General features: G+C 36.3%; 1 protein-coding gene across 1 annotated transcript in view; it reads right to left on the reverse strand.

Moving 5' to 3' along the window:
• The window catches only part of LONRF2 (LON peptidase N-terminal domain and ring finger 2), a 46589-nt gene that overhangs the window by 24992 nt on the left and 2800 nt on the right, over positions 1-18797 (reverse strand). Inside the window, exon 2 of the mRNA XM_040454030.1 lies at positions 12323-12441. Within this exon, the coding sequence (XP_040309964.1) occupies positions 12323-12441 (119 nt within the window). The remainder of the gene's footprint in view (positions 1-12322; positions 12442-18797) is intronic.

Consider the following 18797-nt stretch of genomic DNA (forward strand, 5'->3'; position numbering starts at 1 on the left):
TTTTTTTTTCCTTCCCCTCCCCCATGGGTTTCTGTTAAGTTTCTCAGGATCCACATAAGAGTGAAACCATATGGTATCTGTCCTTCTCTGTATGGCTTATTTCACTTAGCATCACACTCTCCAGTTCCATCCACGTTGCTACAAAAGGCCATATATCATTCTTTCTCATTGCCACGTAGTATTCCATTGTGTATATAAACCACAATTTCTTTATCCATTCATCAGTTGATCGACATTTAGGCTCTTTCCATGATTTGGCTATTGTTGAGAGTGCTGCTATAAACATTGGGGTAAAGGTGCCCCTATGCATCAGTACTCCTGTATCCCTTGGGTAAATTCCTAGCAGTGCTATTGCTGGGTCATAGGGTAGGTCTATTTTTAATTTTTTGAGGAAACTCCACACTGTTTTCCAGAGTGGCTGCACCAATTTGCATTCCCACCAACAGTGCAAGAGGGTTCCCGTTTCTCCACATCCTCTCCAGCATCTATAGTCTCCTGATTTGTTCATTTTGGCCACTCTGACTGGTGTGAGGTGATATCTGAGTGTGGTTTTGATTTGTATTTCCCTGATGAGGAGCGACGCTGAGCATCTTTTCATGTGCCTGTTGGCCATCCGGATGTCTTCTTTAGAGAAGTGTCTATTCATGTTTTCTGCCCATTTCTTCACTGGGTTATTTGTTTTTCGGGTGTGGAGTTTGGTGAGCTCTTTATAGATTCTGGATACCAGCCCTTTGTCCGATATGTCATTTGCAAATATCTTTTCCCATTCCGTTGGTTGCCTTTTAGTTTTGTTGGTTGTTTCCTTTGCTGTGCAGAAGCTTTTTATCTTCATAAGATCCCAGTAGTTCATTTTTGCTTTTAATTCCCTTGCCTTTGGGGATGTGTCGAGTAAGAGATTGCTACGGCTGAGGTCAGAGAGGTCTTTTCCTGCTTTCTCCTCTAGGGTTTTGATGGTTTCCTGTCTCACATTCAGGTCCTTTATCCATTTTGAGTTTGTTTTTGTGAATGGTGTGAGAAAGTGGTCTAGTTTCAATCTTCTGCATGTTGCTGTCCAGTTCTCCCAGCATCATTTGTTAAACAGACTGTCTTTTTTCCATTGGATGTTCTTTCCTGCTTTGTCAAAGATGAGTTGGCCATACGTTTGTGGGTCTAGTTCTGGGGTTTTGATTCTATTCCATTGGTCTATGTGTCTGTTTTTGTGCCAATACCATGCTGTCTTGATGATGACAGCTTTGTAGTAGAGGCTAAAGTCTGGGATTGTGATGCCTCCTGCTTTGGTCTTCTTCTTCAAAATTACTTTGGCTATTCGGGGCCTTTTGTGGTTCCATATGAATTTTAGGATTGCTTGTTCTAGCTTCGAGAAGAATGCTGGTGCAATTTTGATTGGGATTGCATTGAATGTGTAGATAGCTTTGGGTAGTATTGACATTTTGCCAATATTTATTCTTCCAATCCATGAGCATGGAATGTTTTTCCATTTCTTTATATCTTCTTCAATTTCCTTCCTAAGCTTTCTATAGTTTTCAGCCTACAGACCTTTTACATCTTTGGTTAGATTTATTCCTAGGTATTTTATGCTTCTTGGTGCAATTGTGAATGGGATCAGTTTCTTTATTTGTCTTTCTGTTGCTTCATTGTTAGTGTATAAGAATGCAACTGATTTCTGTACATTGATTTTGTATCCTGTGACTTTGCTGAATTCATGTATCAGTTCTAGCAGACTTTTGGTGGAGTCTATCGGATTTTCCATGTATAGTATCATGTCATCTGCAAAAAGTGAAAGCTTGACTTCATCTTTGCCAATTTTGATGCCTTTGATTTCCTTTGTTTGTCTGATTGCTGATGCTAGAACTTCCAACACTATGTTAAACAACAGCGAATCACCACTCTATTCTATGAAATCAGATTTTATTTTTTTTAGGTTCCACATATACTGGTAGCACACAGTATCTGTCTTCTCTATCTGGTTTACTTCACTTAGCGCAGTGCCCTCCAAGTCATCCACATTGTTACAAATAACACAATTTCCTTCTGTTTTAAGGCTGAATATTCCTGTGTGTGTGTGCGTGCACACACACACAGGTGTGTCTCTCACCTTCGTTACTCACCCACACTTAGGTTGTTTCCGTATCTTGGCTACTGTGAATAATGCTGCAGTGAACATGAGAGTGTAGGTATCTGTTCAAGATACTGACTTCATTTCCTTTATATACCCAGAAGTAGGACAGCTGAATCACACAGCAGTTCCATTTTTTATATGGGGAACCTGCATACAGTTTTCTATAATGGCTGTACCAATTTACATTACCACTAACGGTGTACAAGCGTTTCCTTTTCTCCACATCTTTGCTAGTTATCTCTAGTCTTTTTGATACTTGCCATCCTAACAAGATGTAAGGTGATATTTCATTGTGGTTTTGATTTGCATGTCCTTGATGAGTGATGTTGAGCACCTTTTCATGTACCTATTGACTATTTGTATATCTTCTTTGGAAAAATGTCTATTCAGGTCCTTTGTCCATTTTTTAGTCTCACTATTCAATTTTTGCTATTGAGTTGTAGGAGTTCTTCATCTATTTTGGATATTAGCCCATTATCAGATATATGGTCTGCAAATATTGTCTCCCACTCCACTGTTTGACTTTTTAATTTATTGTTTCCTTTGCTGTGTAGAAACTTCTAGTTTGATACACTCCCAACTTGTTTATTTTAGTTTTTGGTACCTCTACTTTTGGTATCATATCCAAAAAAATTATTGCCAAGACCACTCTCAAAGAACTTTCTCCTTATGTTTTGCTAGGAGTTTCGTAGTTTCAGGTTTTACATTTAAGTCTTTAAACCATTTCAAGTACATTTTTGTGAGTGGTGTAGGATAGAAGTCCCGTTTCATTTGTTTGCATATGGAGATCTGCTTTTCCTAACACCATTTATTGAAGAATCCCTTTCCTCATTGTGTGTTCTTGGCACCCTGGTAGAAGATTAGTTGACTATATATGCATGGGTATATTTCTGGGCTTTAAATTTTGTTTCATTGGTTTATGTGGCTATTTTTATGCCAGTACTGCACTGTTTTGCCTGCTATAACTTTGTAATATAGTTTGAAATAAGGAAGTGTGATGCTTCCCACTTTGTTCTTTCTCAAGATTGTTTTGGCTACTAGGGATCTTTTGTGCTTCGCTATGAATTTTAGGATAGTTTTTTCCATTTCTGTGAAAAATCCCATTGGAATTTTGATAGGAATTGCACTGAATCTGTAGATTCCTTTGGGTAGTATGGACATTTTGACAATATCAACTCCCCCAATCTAAGAACACAGAATATCTTTCCATTTATTTGAATCTTCAATTTCTTTCATTAAGATCTTATGGCTTTCAGGGTCTTTCACTTTCATGGTTAAATTCATTCCTAACTATTTTTTTTTATTCCAGATGCTACTGTCAATGGGATTTCTTTCTTAATTTCTCTTCAAATAGTTTCTTGTTATTGTATAGAAATGCTAATTTGTGTTCTGCAACTTTAGAGAATTCCCTGGTTAGTTCCAACAGTTTTTTGGTGGAATATTCAGGGTTATCTATATAAAAAATCATGTCATCTGCAAGTAGGTAATTCTTCCTTTCTGATTGGATGCCTTTTTTTCCCTCCTTTTTCTTGCCAAATTGCTGTGGTGAGGACTTCCAATATTATGTTGAATAGAAGTGGTAAAAATGGGCATCCTTGTCTTGTTCCTGATCTTAGAGGAGAGACTTAACTTTTCAATCTTGAGTATGATGTTAGCTGTGGGATTGCCCATATAACCTATACTATGTTGAGAAACATCCCTTTTACACCTAATTTGTTGAATTTTTATCATGACAGGATATTGAATTCTGTCAAATATTTTTTCTGCATCCATTGAGATGATCATGTGATTTTTATCTTTCATTCTACTAATGTGGTATATCACACTGATTGATGTGCAGAAGTGGAATCATACTTGCATCCCAGCAATATATCCCACTTGATCATGGTATATTCTTTTAACATGTTCCTGATTTTGATTTTGCTAGTATTTTGTTGAGGATTTATTGCATCTATGTTCATCAGGGATATTGGCCTATAATTTTCTTGCAGTGTCCTTATCTGGATTCACTATAAAGGTAATGTTGGCCCCATAAAATGAGTTTGGAAGTATTCCTTCTTTTTCAATTCTTTCTAAAAATTTTGAGGATTGGTATTAATTCTTATTTAAATGTTTGGTAGAATTTATCTATGAAACCATTTGTCCTGGGCTTTGCTTTTTTGGGGAGATTTTGATTATTGATTCGTTCTCCTTGCTGGTTACTGGTATGTTCAGATTTTTTATTACTTCATGATGAAGTCTTTTTTTCCTTTTTTTAAAAAAGGTTTTATTTAAACTTCAGTTAGTTAACATACAGTGTAAGCTTAGTTTCAGGTATACAATACAGTGATTCTGCAGTTCATCAGCCGGTACTCATCACAACAAATGTATTCCTTAATCTCCATCACTTCCATCCATCACCCCCATCTCCCTTCCACTAACCATCAGTTTGTTCTCTAATAGTTAAGAGACTTTTTTTCAATTTTTAACATTTGTTTTATTTATTTATCTAGAGAGAGAGTGCTAGCAGGGGAGAGGATCAGAGACAGAGGTAGAGAGAGAGAGAGACAGAGAGAGAGAGAGAGAGAGAGAGAGAGAGAGAGAGAGAGAGAGAAAATCTTAAGCAGGCTCCATGCTCAGCTTGGAGCCTGTTGTGGGGCTCGATCCCACAATACTGGTATCACAACCTGAGCCAAAATCAAGAGTCAGGCACTCAACCAACTGAGCCACCCCCAAGAGTCCATTTTTTACTTTATCTCTTTTTTTTCTTTGCTCATTTGTTTTATTTCTTTTTTTAAAAAAAATGTTTATTTATTCTGAAAGAGAGATCAGGGGTGGGGCAAAGAGCAAGAATCTCAAGCAGGTTCTACACTGTCAATGCAGAGCCTCATGCGGGGCTCATCTCACAAACCATGATATTCATGATTAAGTCTTAATAAGTTGTATGTTTCCAGAAATTTATCCATTTCTTCCAAGTTATATAACTTGTTGGCACATAATTATTCATAGTCTTTTACGATCCTTTGTATTTCTGTGGCATCAGTTATAATGCTTCCTCCATTTATAATTTCATTTCTTTCAGTCATCTTTTTTTTCTTAGTCTAGCTAAAGGTTTATCAATTTTTTCTTTTCAAGAAACCAATTCTTAGTTTCATTGATCTTTTTGTCTTTCTAGTCTCTATTTCATTTCTGCTCTAATCTTTATTCCTTCTGCTAAATTTGGGCTTAGTTTGTTCTTTTTATAGTTACTTGAGAAATAAGATTAAGTTGTTTGAGATCTTTGTTTTCTTTTTTTTTAAATTAATGTAGGTGTCCTATAAACCTCCCTATTAGAATTGCTTCTGTTGCACCCCCATAAATTTTGGTATATGTGTTTCCATTTCCATTTGTCTCGAGATTTTTTTTTTTAATTTCTCTTTTGATTTCTTCTTTGACTCATTGGTTGTTTGGAAGTCGTTGTTTCATTTCCACGTATTTGTGAATTTTTTTAGCTTTCCTCCTGTTACTTTTTCTAGTAACCATTGTGTTTGGAAAGGATATTTGATAAGATTTTAATCTTCTTAAATTTGTTAAGACTTGTTTTGTGACCTAACATATGATCCATCCTGGAGAATGTTCTCTGTGGTCTTCAAAACAATACATATTTTTTTTGCTCTTGGGTGGAATATTCTGTATATGTTTGCCAGAGTCATTGGTCTAAAGTATAGTCCAAGTCCATTATTTCCTTGCTGATTTTCTGTCTGGATGATGCGTATTTGATGGGGAAAGATTTTCATCTAAAGCTGGCTGCAAGGGCACTAGCTGACTGAGGTGCAGTGGCATAGTCTCCATGCAGATCTGTCTACTGAGTCCAATGCTGGCAAAGGCAGTGGGAATCCTCAGCGGCCAAGACTGTGGGCATTCTGTGGGGGTCTGTGATGGCAGTGGTGGCTGGAGCTGTTGGTGTCCTCGATGGTAAAGGCTGCTGGGATCCTCATGTTCTACTTTGTGGGTGTTAACTTCTAGCCAAGAGGATCCCTTTATTTATTTTTTAAGTAGGCTTCATGCCCATCACAGAGCCCAACATGGGGCTTGAACTCATGTCCCTGAAATCATGACCTGAGCTGAGATCAAGAGTCAGACGCTTAGCCAACTGAGTCATCCAGGTGCCCTGCCAAGTGGATCCCTCTTGGTGACAGTTCTGATGTGCTGGCATTCAGAACAGCAAAGGAGCTGGAGTCATGGGCTTAGTGACATGCAGAACTACCCGAGCCCATGGCCTGGGACACAGACTTATTTGCTGTGATGATAATATCTGAGATGTAAGAGTGTGTGCATGGGTTCCTGGGTGGCTCAGTTAGTTAAATGTCTGACTTCAGCTCAGGTCATGATCTCACCGCTCATGAGTTTCAGCCCTATATTGGGCTCTTTGCTGACAGCTCGGAGCCTGGAGACTGCTTCAGATTCTGTGGGTCTCCCTCTCTCTCTGCCCCTCCCTCACTTTCTCTCATTCTCTCTCTCTCTCAAATTTAAATAAACATTAAAAAAAAGAAGAGTGTGTGCAGATCACCCATGGAAACAGGATCTGGGAAACTCATACAATGACATTAGTTTAAGGGGATAAAGGGAAAGCAAGATGCAGCAGCAGCACAGCCCAGGGATGACAGGGCAGAGGTATCCCTATTCAGGACTGAGGGGTAGGGCACACAGAAGCAGCTGTGTGGCCCTAGTGATGGCACAGTAGCAGCTACACAGCCCCCAACTCAGGACCAAAGGGGTGGGATACAGAGCAAAGGCAACATGACCCAGTGATAGCAGGTAAAAGCTGTCACTTAGGACCCAGGATGCAAGGCATAGAGCAGCAGAAGCTCAGCTTTGGTAATGGTGGGTCAATGACAGGGCTTAGGACTGAGGGGGGTGGGGTACAACACAGAGGTAGCTCTGGTCCCCGTAGATGGTGAGGCCCTGTGGCATCCCAGTCCTGCAGAACTGGGCACAGCAATAACTCAGGCTCCAGTGGGCAAATGTCACCATAGCAATGGCTCCAGCTCTGGGAAGGAGACCCTGAGACAGGATTCTGGACAGCTCCATCAGCTGGGTTCGGCATTGGTTAAGAGTCCTGGAGTCCTCAGTAGTAAAGGCTGCAGAAGTTCCTGGTGAAAACAAGGACTGCTGGAATTCTCTTGTTCTCTTTACCCTATGCGGTGAAATCCCTCTGAGGGGATCCTTCTTGGTGCTGAGCTGGTCTGAACTGGGGGATGTAGTGATACAAGTAAAATACTTCCTACACTTTTCTATGTGACCATCCTTAGTTTTGGAGCTCTATAGGTTTTCTGCTGCTGCTTTGCTGTAGTCCAGAGCTTTCCCACAGTTTTCACTGTTTTGTAGTTGTTTATGGCGTTGGTTGTTTTCATGGGGGAGGTAAGTGTTGGGACCACCTGGTCTGCCATCTTGTGATAGCCTCTATTTACATGCTGATGGACAAGCATATGGGTTATACTCAGTCTTTGACTATTACGAATTAAGCTGTTATGAATACTGTATTAATATCTTTTACTTTTCTTGGGAAATATCTAAGAGTGACTGTTGGATCACATAGGAAGTATATGCTTAACATTAAAGAAACTTCCAAACTGTCTTCTGTTGTGACTGTACCATTTTGCATTCACACACTGTGTGAGAGTTTTACTTGCTGGACATCCTTCTCCACACTTAGTATGGTCAGTATTTTAAATTTAAGCCATTTTAGTGAGTACTGAGTGGTATCTCCTTGAGGTTTTAATTTGTATTTCCCTAATGACTAATGCTGTGGAACATCTTTTCATGTGTTTACTTGATATTCCTAGGTCTTCTTTGGTGAAGTATCTGCTAAAATCCTTGCCTGTTACTTAACTGAGTTATTGAAATTATTATTGAGTTGGTAAGTATTCTTTATATATGCTATATACAGATATATACCTTGCAAATATGTTCTCCCATTCTGCCTTTTCATTTTTATAGCAGCATCTTTTGAAGAACAGAAGTTTTCAATTTTGATGAAGACCAATTTACTTTTTCTTTTACAATTTGTCTTGACTAAGAAGTCTTTGCTTAACAAAAAGTGACAAAGATTTTTACATTTTGTTTCAGATATTCTATAGTTATAGCCTATATATTTAAGGCTATGCTCCATTTTGAATTAATTTTTATATATGATGTAAAGAGAGGGGTGAGGTTCATTTTTTCTTTTGCAAATAGATATGCAATTGCCCCTTACTACAAATTATGAAAAGATGATCTTTTCCCTAAATCTTTGCACTATTGTAAAAAAACTAATTCGCCATTTATGTGTAGGTCTATTTCTGGACTGCCTTCTCTTTTAGTGATCTTATGTCTTTCCTTAAGCAAATATCACACAATTCTCATTACTTTAGCTTTATAGGAAGTCTTAGAATCAAGTAGTATATTTCCTGGAACTCCATTCTTATATTTTAAAATTGTTTGGCTATTCTTTCCCTTGTATTTTCATAAATACACACAGACATATACATACATACACACATACATACATATGTATATAATTTGTACTAATGAATAATTACATATATACATATATACATTGAGGACAAATTCCCCAAATAAAAACAACACAGTCCCGATTAAAATTCTGATAGGCTTCTTTGAAGAATTTGGCAAATTAGCTCTATTTATTTGGGGAATTTGTCATCTTACTAAAATTGAGTCTTCTGATCCATGAACCTAGTATGTATTTATACTTATTTAAGTGCTACTTAATTTCTCTCAGCAATGGTTTATAGTTTTCAGTGTATAGATCTTTTAGGTACTTCGCTAACTTTATCACTAAACATGTCATGTTTCTTTAAGCTATTTTAACAATATTATTTTTAAAGTTTCATTTTTACAATTATTTCTTGGTGTGTAGAAATATGATTGGTTTCATTTTTGCATATTCACCTTGTACAATGCAAGCTTTTTATAAATTTCTTGAGATTTCCTCACAATTGTCAACTGTGAATAGACAGTATAACATTTTTCTCTCCATTATGTATGCCTTTTATTTCTTCCTTTTTTTTTTTTTTTTTTGTGCTTTACCTTCCTGGTTGGGAACTCAAGTACCATATTGGTAAGTGGTAAAAGCAAATGTATTTATTGTTCTTGGTCTCAGTAGAAAGGCATTCCATTTCCTACCATTAAGTATGACGTTTGCTGTAAGGTTTTTCATAGATGCTCGTTACCAGATTGAGGAAATCCCTTGCTCTTCCTTTTTCATTCAAAGTTTTAACATGAAGGATGTTCAATTTTATCAAGTGCTTTAGCTTCATTTATTGCTTTTTTTCAGTCTGCCAATACAAATTGATTTTCAAATGAGATAATGAGAGATAGTGGTTTGAAGTTTGTTTTTTAACATTTTTGCTTGGTTTTATTACAAAAATGCTGTTCTCATAAAATAACTGCTCCCTCGTTTTCTGTTTTACAGAAGAATTTTTGAAGGGCTGGTATTATTTCTTTCTTAAATGTACGATAGAATTCAACAGTAATTCTATATAGTCCTGATATTTGGTATGGGGCAGGGGGAGGTAATTAACTACAACTTTAATTTCTCTAAATAGAGATAGGGCTATTGAGGTTATCTACTTCTTGAATGGATAATGGCAGTTTGTGTCTTTCAAGGAGTTTGTTAACTTCTTCTATGTTGTTGAATGTATTAACACAAAGTTGTTCATGAAACTGTTCCTTTTTTATCCTTTTAATGTCTGTGGGATCTATAGTGATATCTCCACTTTCATTCATGATATTAGTAATCTGTGCATTCTCTCTTTCTTCCTGATTAGTCTGGTGAGATAGATCAATTTCATTGATCTTTTCAAAAACGACAGGTTTTTGTTTCACTTTTTCTTTATTGTTTTTTGTCTTCCATTTATCAACTCCAACCTCTTCTATGTATTTTTTTTTGTTCTGCTTACCTTTGTTTTAATTTGCTCTTTTCTTAGTTTTTTGAAGGTGGAAACCTAGATCACTCATTTGAGAGCTTACTTCTTTAATAATTCATGTTACAAATTTCCCTCAAAAAGTGGCTTTAGCTGCACATGACAAATTAGATATAATGTGCTTTTATTATCAATGATTTCAAAATATTTCCTGGTTTCCTTGTGATTTCTTCTTTGTTCTATGGATTGTTTAAAGGTGACCTAATTACAAAATAGATATTTAAGGATTTGCTGGATATTTTACTATCATTGATTACTCTTTTCATTCTATTGTCAGTATATTCTTCAAGATTTCAATGATTTGAAATCTACTGAGACATGTTTTACCAGCATAGGATTCTATGAACATTAAAAAGCACAGGTATGCTTACCCATTTAGATAAGGTCAAACTCATCACATGTCTATTTATATTTCTGAATGTGGCCAAATATTTTGTTAGCACTAACTTACCTCCATTTGTACCAAAAGTTGTGAATCAGTATCAGCCATGGCTGGTAGCTTGAAAGGATAGTTTTGCCTGGATAAAACACATTGCTCTGGTAGCCCCCAACAGAAAACTCAGTTGATTCTACAAGTGCTTCCATCTCAGCTCAGCCATAGTTGGACAACCTCATCCTTCCCTCAGTGCTTTCAACATACTTAACAATGTTGCTTCTGCCCTAATCTTTTAGTTATGATGTTAGCCTGGAAACAAATTTCTATCCTTCACATCTTAAAGTTATTTATCAGGGTACATTTCTGCTAAAGCTGTTCTTTACTAAGCATTTATCAAGAATTGAGGCCCACATATTTGCAACAAATTCTAAAGACAGGACCAAAATCCCAAAAGCTAATGATGCATTTGCTGGGTCTCTTCCAGTTAAAATGATCTATATAACTTTGTAGTAATGAAGTCTGTCTTTTGTCACAGACACACTGCCAAGTTTTTAGCTGAAAGGCCAATATTGTGGAGAAGAAACTAGCTTCACAGGGTACTACAGGTCTACTGTCAGTCAGAAATACTAAGCTTATCATTCATAACAATTAAGGCTCAGTCACTGATGATGAAATTAGCTCAGAAGATTAACAGATCAAGGGATAGAAGAAAAGTCATCAAAAAAGGAGGAGAAAATGTCTTTAGTAAAGCAAGCAAGCAACAACACAGATTTCTGGACTTGGTCCAATAAACATTTGTTTCCCATCCTAAGGCTCATCCCTAATTCCAATTTAACACTCAATCTAATCTGAAAACACTTTGTTTTAAAGAACGGAAGGTTGGATGGAAGGAAGGAAAGGGCATCTTTTCTATTAACCTGGGTTAATGCCTCTTCAATGTTTCTAAAATGAAAATGATAAAAAGTAATACAATGGGACAAAAATATTTTTAATTACTAGCTAATAGAGTATGCAATTGGTATTAATTTCGTCACAAATTCTTTAAAACTTCAAAACCCCTTTTGGGTTTAAAATTCCAGAGAGCGGGGCGCCCGGGTGGCGCAGTTGGTTAAGCATCCGACTTCAGCCAGGTCACGATCTCGCGGTCCGTGAGTTCGAGCCCCGCGTCAGGCTCTGGGCTGATGGCTCAGAGCCTGGAGCCTGTTTCCGATTCTGTGTCTCCCTCTCTCTCTGCCCCTCCCCCGTTCATGCTCTGTCTCTCTCTGTCCCAAAAATAAATAAACGTTGAAAAAAAAAAATTTAAAATTCCAGAGATTCATGAAAAAAGCTACAACTTTAATTATGTGGCTTCTTAATCTTCAAGGGCAACTTAAGCTATTGTTATTACATTAACAAAGCTTATTCTGTGTCATCACAGAAATATTAGACCTTTCCAACACACACTAAAATTATTCCAAAATACATACAAAACATTCATCCTTTCACTAACAACATTTATATGTTCCCTGCATAGCAGGGCCTGTTATTCATGATTATTTTACAAACTTCCTATTTAAAGTATAATTTTAAACATTTCCCCTGAACTCACAAATTTATCCAATTTTATCATTGTGTTTATGTATTTATTTAGTATATAAGGTATATCATTCGGCTAAATATCTCCTAAGAATAATCTAAATTAGTGTTTCTTAATTAAATCCAGCTGGGAACATTTTGATCTTCTAAACTGAGTTGGTTTATCATGAAGTGAATTGCTACATTGCTATTATTGATGGATATATATACTGTGTGTAGGTACCTCATCACAGTCATCTTAGTTTATTCTTAAGAAAATCCCATAAACTTACATTTCGTATCTCTAAAACCAGCCAATACAAATACCTTAGTCAAGAGAGGTTCATTCTGACAAACTGCATTGGCATCCTGTAGAGCCTGCTCATAGTTCTTCATGGTTAAATACAACTCTGCTCGCAGCAGCAATAACGAATTATCTCTAGGAACTGAAAGACACAGGGAATAGAAAAAAATTAAAATGACTACATTTAAAAACAAATCTTTAAGTCACTAAAAATAATAAACTGGAAAGTAAATATAAAGGCAAAATAAATACTTCCTCCCTCAAATTATAATGTGGTTTAGTAACCTGATACATATATTTTACACAGCTTCTCTCAGGAAAACAGATGATTGGCAAGACTTCAAAATGCAGCCAGAGGGGCACCTGAGTGGCTCAGCCGGTCAAGCGTCTGACTTTGGCTCGTGTCATGATCTCACCGTTCATGATCTTTGTGCTGACAGCTTAGAGCCCGGAGCCTGCTTCAGATTGTGTCTCCCTCTCTCTCTGTCCATCCCCAGCTTGCTGTTTCTGACTCTCAAAAATAAATAAATGTTGAAATGCACCCAGAAAAAGACACTAGGAACAACATAAGTTGCAATAATACTGAGTAAATGCTGAAGCATCCTAATGCTATAACTACATATTAAAAAGAAAAGATTGAAAATAATTTTTTGAAATTACACAAGGAAATTCACGCTCAAGAAACTAACAGGCAGCTGGGTGGCTCAGTCAGTTAAGTGTCTGACTCTTGATTTCGGCTCAGGTCATGATCTCACAGTCACGAGATCAAGCTCCATGCATTGGGCTCCACTCTAACATGGAGACTGCTTGGGATTCTCTCTCTCCCTCTCAAAATAAATAAACATTTTATAAAATAGTTTAAGAAACTAAAAAAAATAAAGCACATAATTTGCTTTCCTATATAACTGCATGGATGTGGACTTGTCATCATAATTGTACCTATAGTATGTTAAGTATGTTTAAGGGAAAAAATAACTGCCTTTTCCCTAGAGTCCTCAAACAGATGCAAGCTTGAGAACTGCTCATATGAGACTATGGACAGAGCCTAGCTATGCAAAGGCCAAGAGTGACTCTATGAACTATGATATGTAGTATATGAAGTCATTGACTTGGCAAGGTACCATGGAAAAGTGACAGAGCTCATGAAAGCCATTTTTCATACTGCTGGACCCAGTTCACTCTATATACTCATTGCAGGATCTTTGTAATACAGCTATAGCATTTCATTTTAATTGATAAGAAATATTCTCAGTACCTAAGATATGTTCTCATCTCTCTACCTAATACCCATTTCAGTTTGCTCCAAATCCTTGACCTTGGCTCTTTCTCAAACTAGCCACTTGGAACTTTGCAAATGCTATTACATCTCCTCTTAGTTTATGTAGGTAACTGAGCAAGTGTGCATAACAAATCATACAAAAAGATATTACAGCCACTGCTTGTAACTGTGTTATCGCTGCATATGTGTTTCATAGAGCAATGTATGCCAAGGAAAAAAATGGGAAAAAGAGGAAAGAAATGGCAAGAAAGGAGAATCTAACAATAAAAGTTGAATCCTTTAAAATAACATTGGTGAGAGTTAAGGATCGACAACTTTTTTCTGTTAAAATGAAACAGTAAATATTTTAGGTTTTGCAGGCCAGTTAGAAGCTTGAGGATATTGTACAGGAACAGAATTATTTGGGTAAGGGATAACGTTTTCCTTAAAATTCAAAGTTAATGTTCCCTATCATCAAAATAAATTGAAGATGTTCATGTGTTGGTTATGATCTGTAATGAGATTTTTCATATTTCATCTTTGAAAACACACATAGGTACTATAAAATACGGATGTCCATCCACAAGCATAAAATTTTTAATTGAGCATTTGATTGCTTGGGAGTTATTTGCAGAATTCTATTAGATTCTTCTTATATCTTTAGTATGTCATTATACAGTAAATGTAGTTACAGATTATTCATTTCCAACTAAAGATTAAGTGAAATCTCCTCAAACTGCCCAGTTAAATGCATTACCAAGTACAGAAATAACCTTTGGAGATTTTGGAAATCTCAAACAAAAAAATGCTTCTAGAACTATAGTTCAAGCTTGAGATATACACTTGCTGCAAGTGTGAGAATGAAGTTCTCCCACCTTGCTCCCACTTGAATCTTCGAAACAACCATATCACATGCTAACAATCAGCTTTGACTGTGGCATTCTAAATTTTATTTCGTGTTTCTTTTCACTCCCACGTTGCAGTAACAGGGGAGACAGCAACAGCGGACATTTTGCTCTTATTCTTGAATTTGAAAAAGGATATGTATAATGTTTTAACATGAAATATGCTTATTGTAAACTCTTGACAGAGAATATTTATCAAATTAGGTAAGTTCCCTCCTATTCCTAGTTTTCTATATAGGCATTATAAAAAGTGGCTGTTGAATTTTATAGAATGCTCTTTCAACATGTGGGAGATTACATGAAATATATCTCCTTTAATCTGTCCTTACAGTGAATTACATTGAACAATTTGTCTAATACTGAATTATCCTTATATTCTTAGAATAAGCACATCTTGACCTTAACTCTTATTATATTGCTGGATTCAAATACTGACAAGTTTAAGATTTTGGCAACCATGTATATATGTAAGACTAGTCTACAAAATTTTTCCTAGGCTTTACCTGATTATAATATCAAGGTTATATTAATCTTATAAAATTAAATGTGGGGCACCTGGGTGGCTCAGTCAGTTGAGTGTCTGACTCTTGATTTCAGCTCAGGTCATGAACCCAGGGTCGTGGGATTGAGCCCCACGTCAGTGTGGGCCTGCGTAAAACTCTCTCTCTCCCTCTACCCCTCTACCCCATTCATGCATTCTAAAATAAAGCAATGAAAAATCTTCCATATCTCTCCATGATCTGAAATGAAAGTTTATCTTCCTTGAAAGTTTGTTAAAACTTGTTTGATCTTAGTGTTTTGTTTTGTTTGTCAAAAGAAAAGCCCCAAGTAGCACTTCTATTTCATTTATTTTTGGTCAGTGTTAGGCTTTTATTTCTTCCCGGGTAAATTTTGATAATTTATAGTTTCCTTAAAACTGTCCTTTTTTTATAGGCTTTAAAATCTGTTATATTCCTTTACATCTGCAATTCTGCTACTTCTTCACTCCTGATCCTCCTGTTTGTGGTTTGCTTCTTCTTCATTACATTTGCCAAACATTTGTTTCTTTTGTTGGTCTTTGTAATGAACCAGCTTCTGACTTCTTAACCAACTCAATCTTTTTGTTTCACTAATGTTTTCTTCATGATCTCTTTGCTTACACTTGTGTTACCTTAATTGATTTTGACAAAGTTTTTGCAGTGAAAAACACTCTTCATTTGCATTTGTTTTTAATCATTCTTTTCTAATAAATGCATTTAAGCCTCTACTCCACACATTCTAAAGGCTATTTTTAATGAAATCCAAAAAAGTCACTTCCCATCCAGACACTGAATGAATCAGACTGTTTTCTCTGTTGACTTCTACCATTTATGAAGCCAGAGCTTCATAATTTAATCTTTTAAAATATTTCTAATAAATCTCTACACATTTCGCAACCATTAAGCCTTAAGCTTAGTAAAACTGAGAAAAATTTATGGAAGAATCACTAAAAAAATAAATGGAAGAGGAAAAGCAACTTAAAATTCTTTGTATGAAGACAGCTTATGGAAGAAAAATGCACATGTGCACCTTCCAAGAAACTGACACAAATAGCCAAAGGGTTTATCAATTAACCCCTGTATGGGGAAATGAGTCAAAAAGAGTACAGTCTGAGAACCTGGCATTGTGAGGAAGAGAAGAGATAGTCTACTCTCTACATTTGTGTTTAGGGTTAATCTAAGGCTGTTTTCCTCCAACTCCAACCCAGAGTTGTCATAATGTTGGGAGCTAGTTACCAGTGTAAAATGTGTCAAATGAGCAAACAGTGGTGAGAAGTAGAGAACTGTACAAGTGTTATTTATTTTTTTAAGTTTATTTTGAGAGAGAGAGAATGTGCATGGAAGTGGGGGGGGGGGTGGGCGGGGACGAGTGGGAGGGAGAGAGGGGGGGCCCGGAGAGAGAGAGAGAGAGAGAGAGAGAGAGAGAGAGAGAGAGAGAGAGAGAGAATCCCAAGCAGCCTCTGCACTGTCAGCACAGACTCCTACTCAGGGCTTGATCTCACAATGAGATCATGATCTGAGCCAAAATCAAGAGTGGGATGCGTAATCAACTGAGCCACCTAGGCATCCCAAGTATTATTTAGAAAGAGCTGAGTGAGTGGAGACATAAAGCAAGGACAGCTATGTAGTGGTCCCAATAAATAGAATAAACGGCAATTCTCCTCAGAGGTTATTTGTTTAAAGTGATGTAGGACTCAAAAGTCAAGGCCACAAATTTTAAGTGTGTATCTTAAACTTTTATATACCTACACACCTGAATGGTCACCACCCAGATCAGGACCTAAGAAGGCTACTTTGTGCACTTTCTCAGGTAGTACACCTTTCCTGAGGGGAACCACCATCTGACGTCTATCATCATTAGATTACTTGAGCCTGTTTATGAACTTAGCATGGGGTTATATGAATAGAATGTACTCTTTTGTACAGGTCACTCAGTATCATTCTGTGAGATTCCTCCACATTGCTGTATGTCTCAGTTTTTTTTCTTTTTAATAAACTGTTGCATAATACACTGTATGACTTGATTTACATACTTATTCTACCACTGGGTTGTTATCTAAATGTTTTTTTGGCACATATATCTAGAAATGAACATTCTTGTATATTACTTTTAGTGGACATAAGCATTAATTTCTACTTGATATATACTCAAGAGTGGAAATGTGCCAGAGGTTATATCTATGTTTAAACTTACTTGGTACTCCCAAACATACTTAACTTGTACCAATTTGCACTTCCCACAGCAATGTTAAGAGTCCCGATTACTTCAAATACTTGCCAGAACTAGGTACCATGACCCTTTCATTTTCATCATTCTGAAAGACATGTAGTAATATTTTAGTTTAAACTTTCAATTGATCAGTAATTACTTTGGGTACCCTTTCATATATTTATTGTCATTTGAGATCCAGTTTACAAAGCATCTGTTCAATCTGCCTATTATTTAGATAGACTTCCTATTTTCCTCTTGAACTGTAGGCATTCTTTCAACATTCTGGATTCGCATTTTCATTTGGATATATTACAAATACACATCACCTTTTCACTCTTTGGGGGGTCTCTAAGGAAGAGAAGTTATTAATTTTAAATTGAATTTATCTATCTTTTCCTGTATGGATATGTTTTTTGTGTCTTAAGAAAAAAAAAGAACTGCCTAACAATCATGAAAATATTGTATGATTTTTAGATACGGGATTATAATTTCCATGTATGGTGTGTAGTGAGTGGGCATCTAGGTTCATTTTTTTACCAAATGGATATGCAACAGACTTAGACTATTTAAAAGCCTTTTTCCCTCATTGAATTCTTTTGGCATCTTTGTAGCAAACCAAGTGACCATGTATGTGAGAGTCAGTTTCTATGTGTCTAAACTTGGGCCAATACAACTCTGTGCTAGTTACTGCAGCTACATTATAGTAAGTCTCGGTATCTTACAGTTATCAGTTCTCCAGCTTTGTTATTTTTCTTCATTATTGCCTTGGCCATTCATCAATTTCCACCAAAACCCCTAGCTAAAATTCTGACTGAGAATGCACTCAATCTATAGTTCCATATGCACAGAACTGACATCAATACTGAGTTTTTCAATCTGTGAAAATAACATATGTTTCCATTTACTTAAGTCAATTGTAATGTCTCCCAGAAATATTTTGTATTTTCAGTGTAGAGGTCTTGAACAACTTTCAGATATTTCAACATTTACTCCAAAGAATTTTTGTTATATAAATGGGCTTCCTTTCTGTTTGTTTTTTTTTTACTAGGTATACAGATCAGTGATCTTTCTATATTAACCTTATAGTCAACAATCTTAATAATTTGCTTATAATTTCTAACAGTTCAAATATTCCTCTGGAGTTTCTATGTACTCCAGCATGTCATCTACAAATAGTAAGTTTTATTTTTCCAATCTTAATACCTTTTATTTTCTCATTGTACTAGCTAAAATCTTAATACAATGCTGAATGAATGGCAGTGATGGCAGGTGAACACCCTTGTCAACCTTTTCCTTCAGTAGTAAAACATTCAATATTTCATCATTACAATGGTTGCTACAGATTTTTGTATATACTCCTTAACATATTAAGAAATTCCCTTTTATTCCAACTTTCCTGAGAGATCCATTCTCTATTCTGTAGATGCAGTGAATTACACTGGTTGATTTATAATGATTAAAACATTTGACAATGATTGAATAATGACATTTTACTTGACCATGATGTGTTTTAAGTGTATCACTGGATTCAATCTGCCAATATTTTGTCCCCCCTGCCCCCCCACCCAGAGGTAACCACTGCCCTTACTTCCAACATGCTATAAT

The sequence above is a fragment of the Herpailurus yagouaroundi genome, unplaced genomic scaffold, assembly GCF_014898765.1.
Source record: "Herpailurus yagouaroundi ecotype Mexico unplaced genomic scaffold, PumYag 210, whole genome shotgun sequence".
In the NCBI taxonomy this organism is placed as follows: Eukaryota; Metazoa; Chordata; class Mammalia; order Carnivora; family Felidae; genus Herpailurus; species Herpailurus yagouaroundi.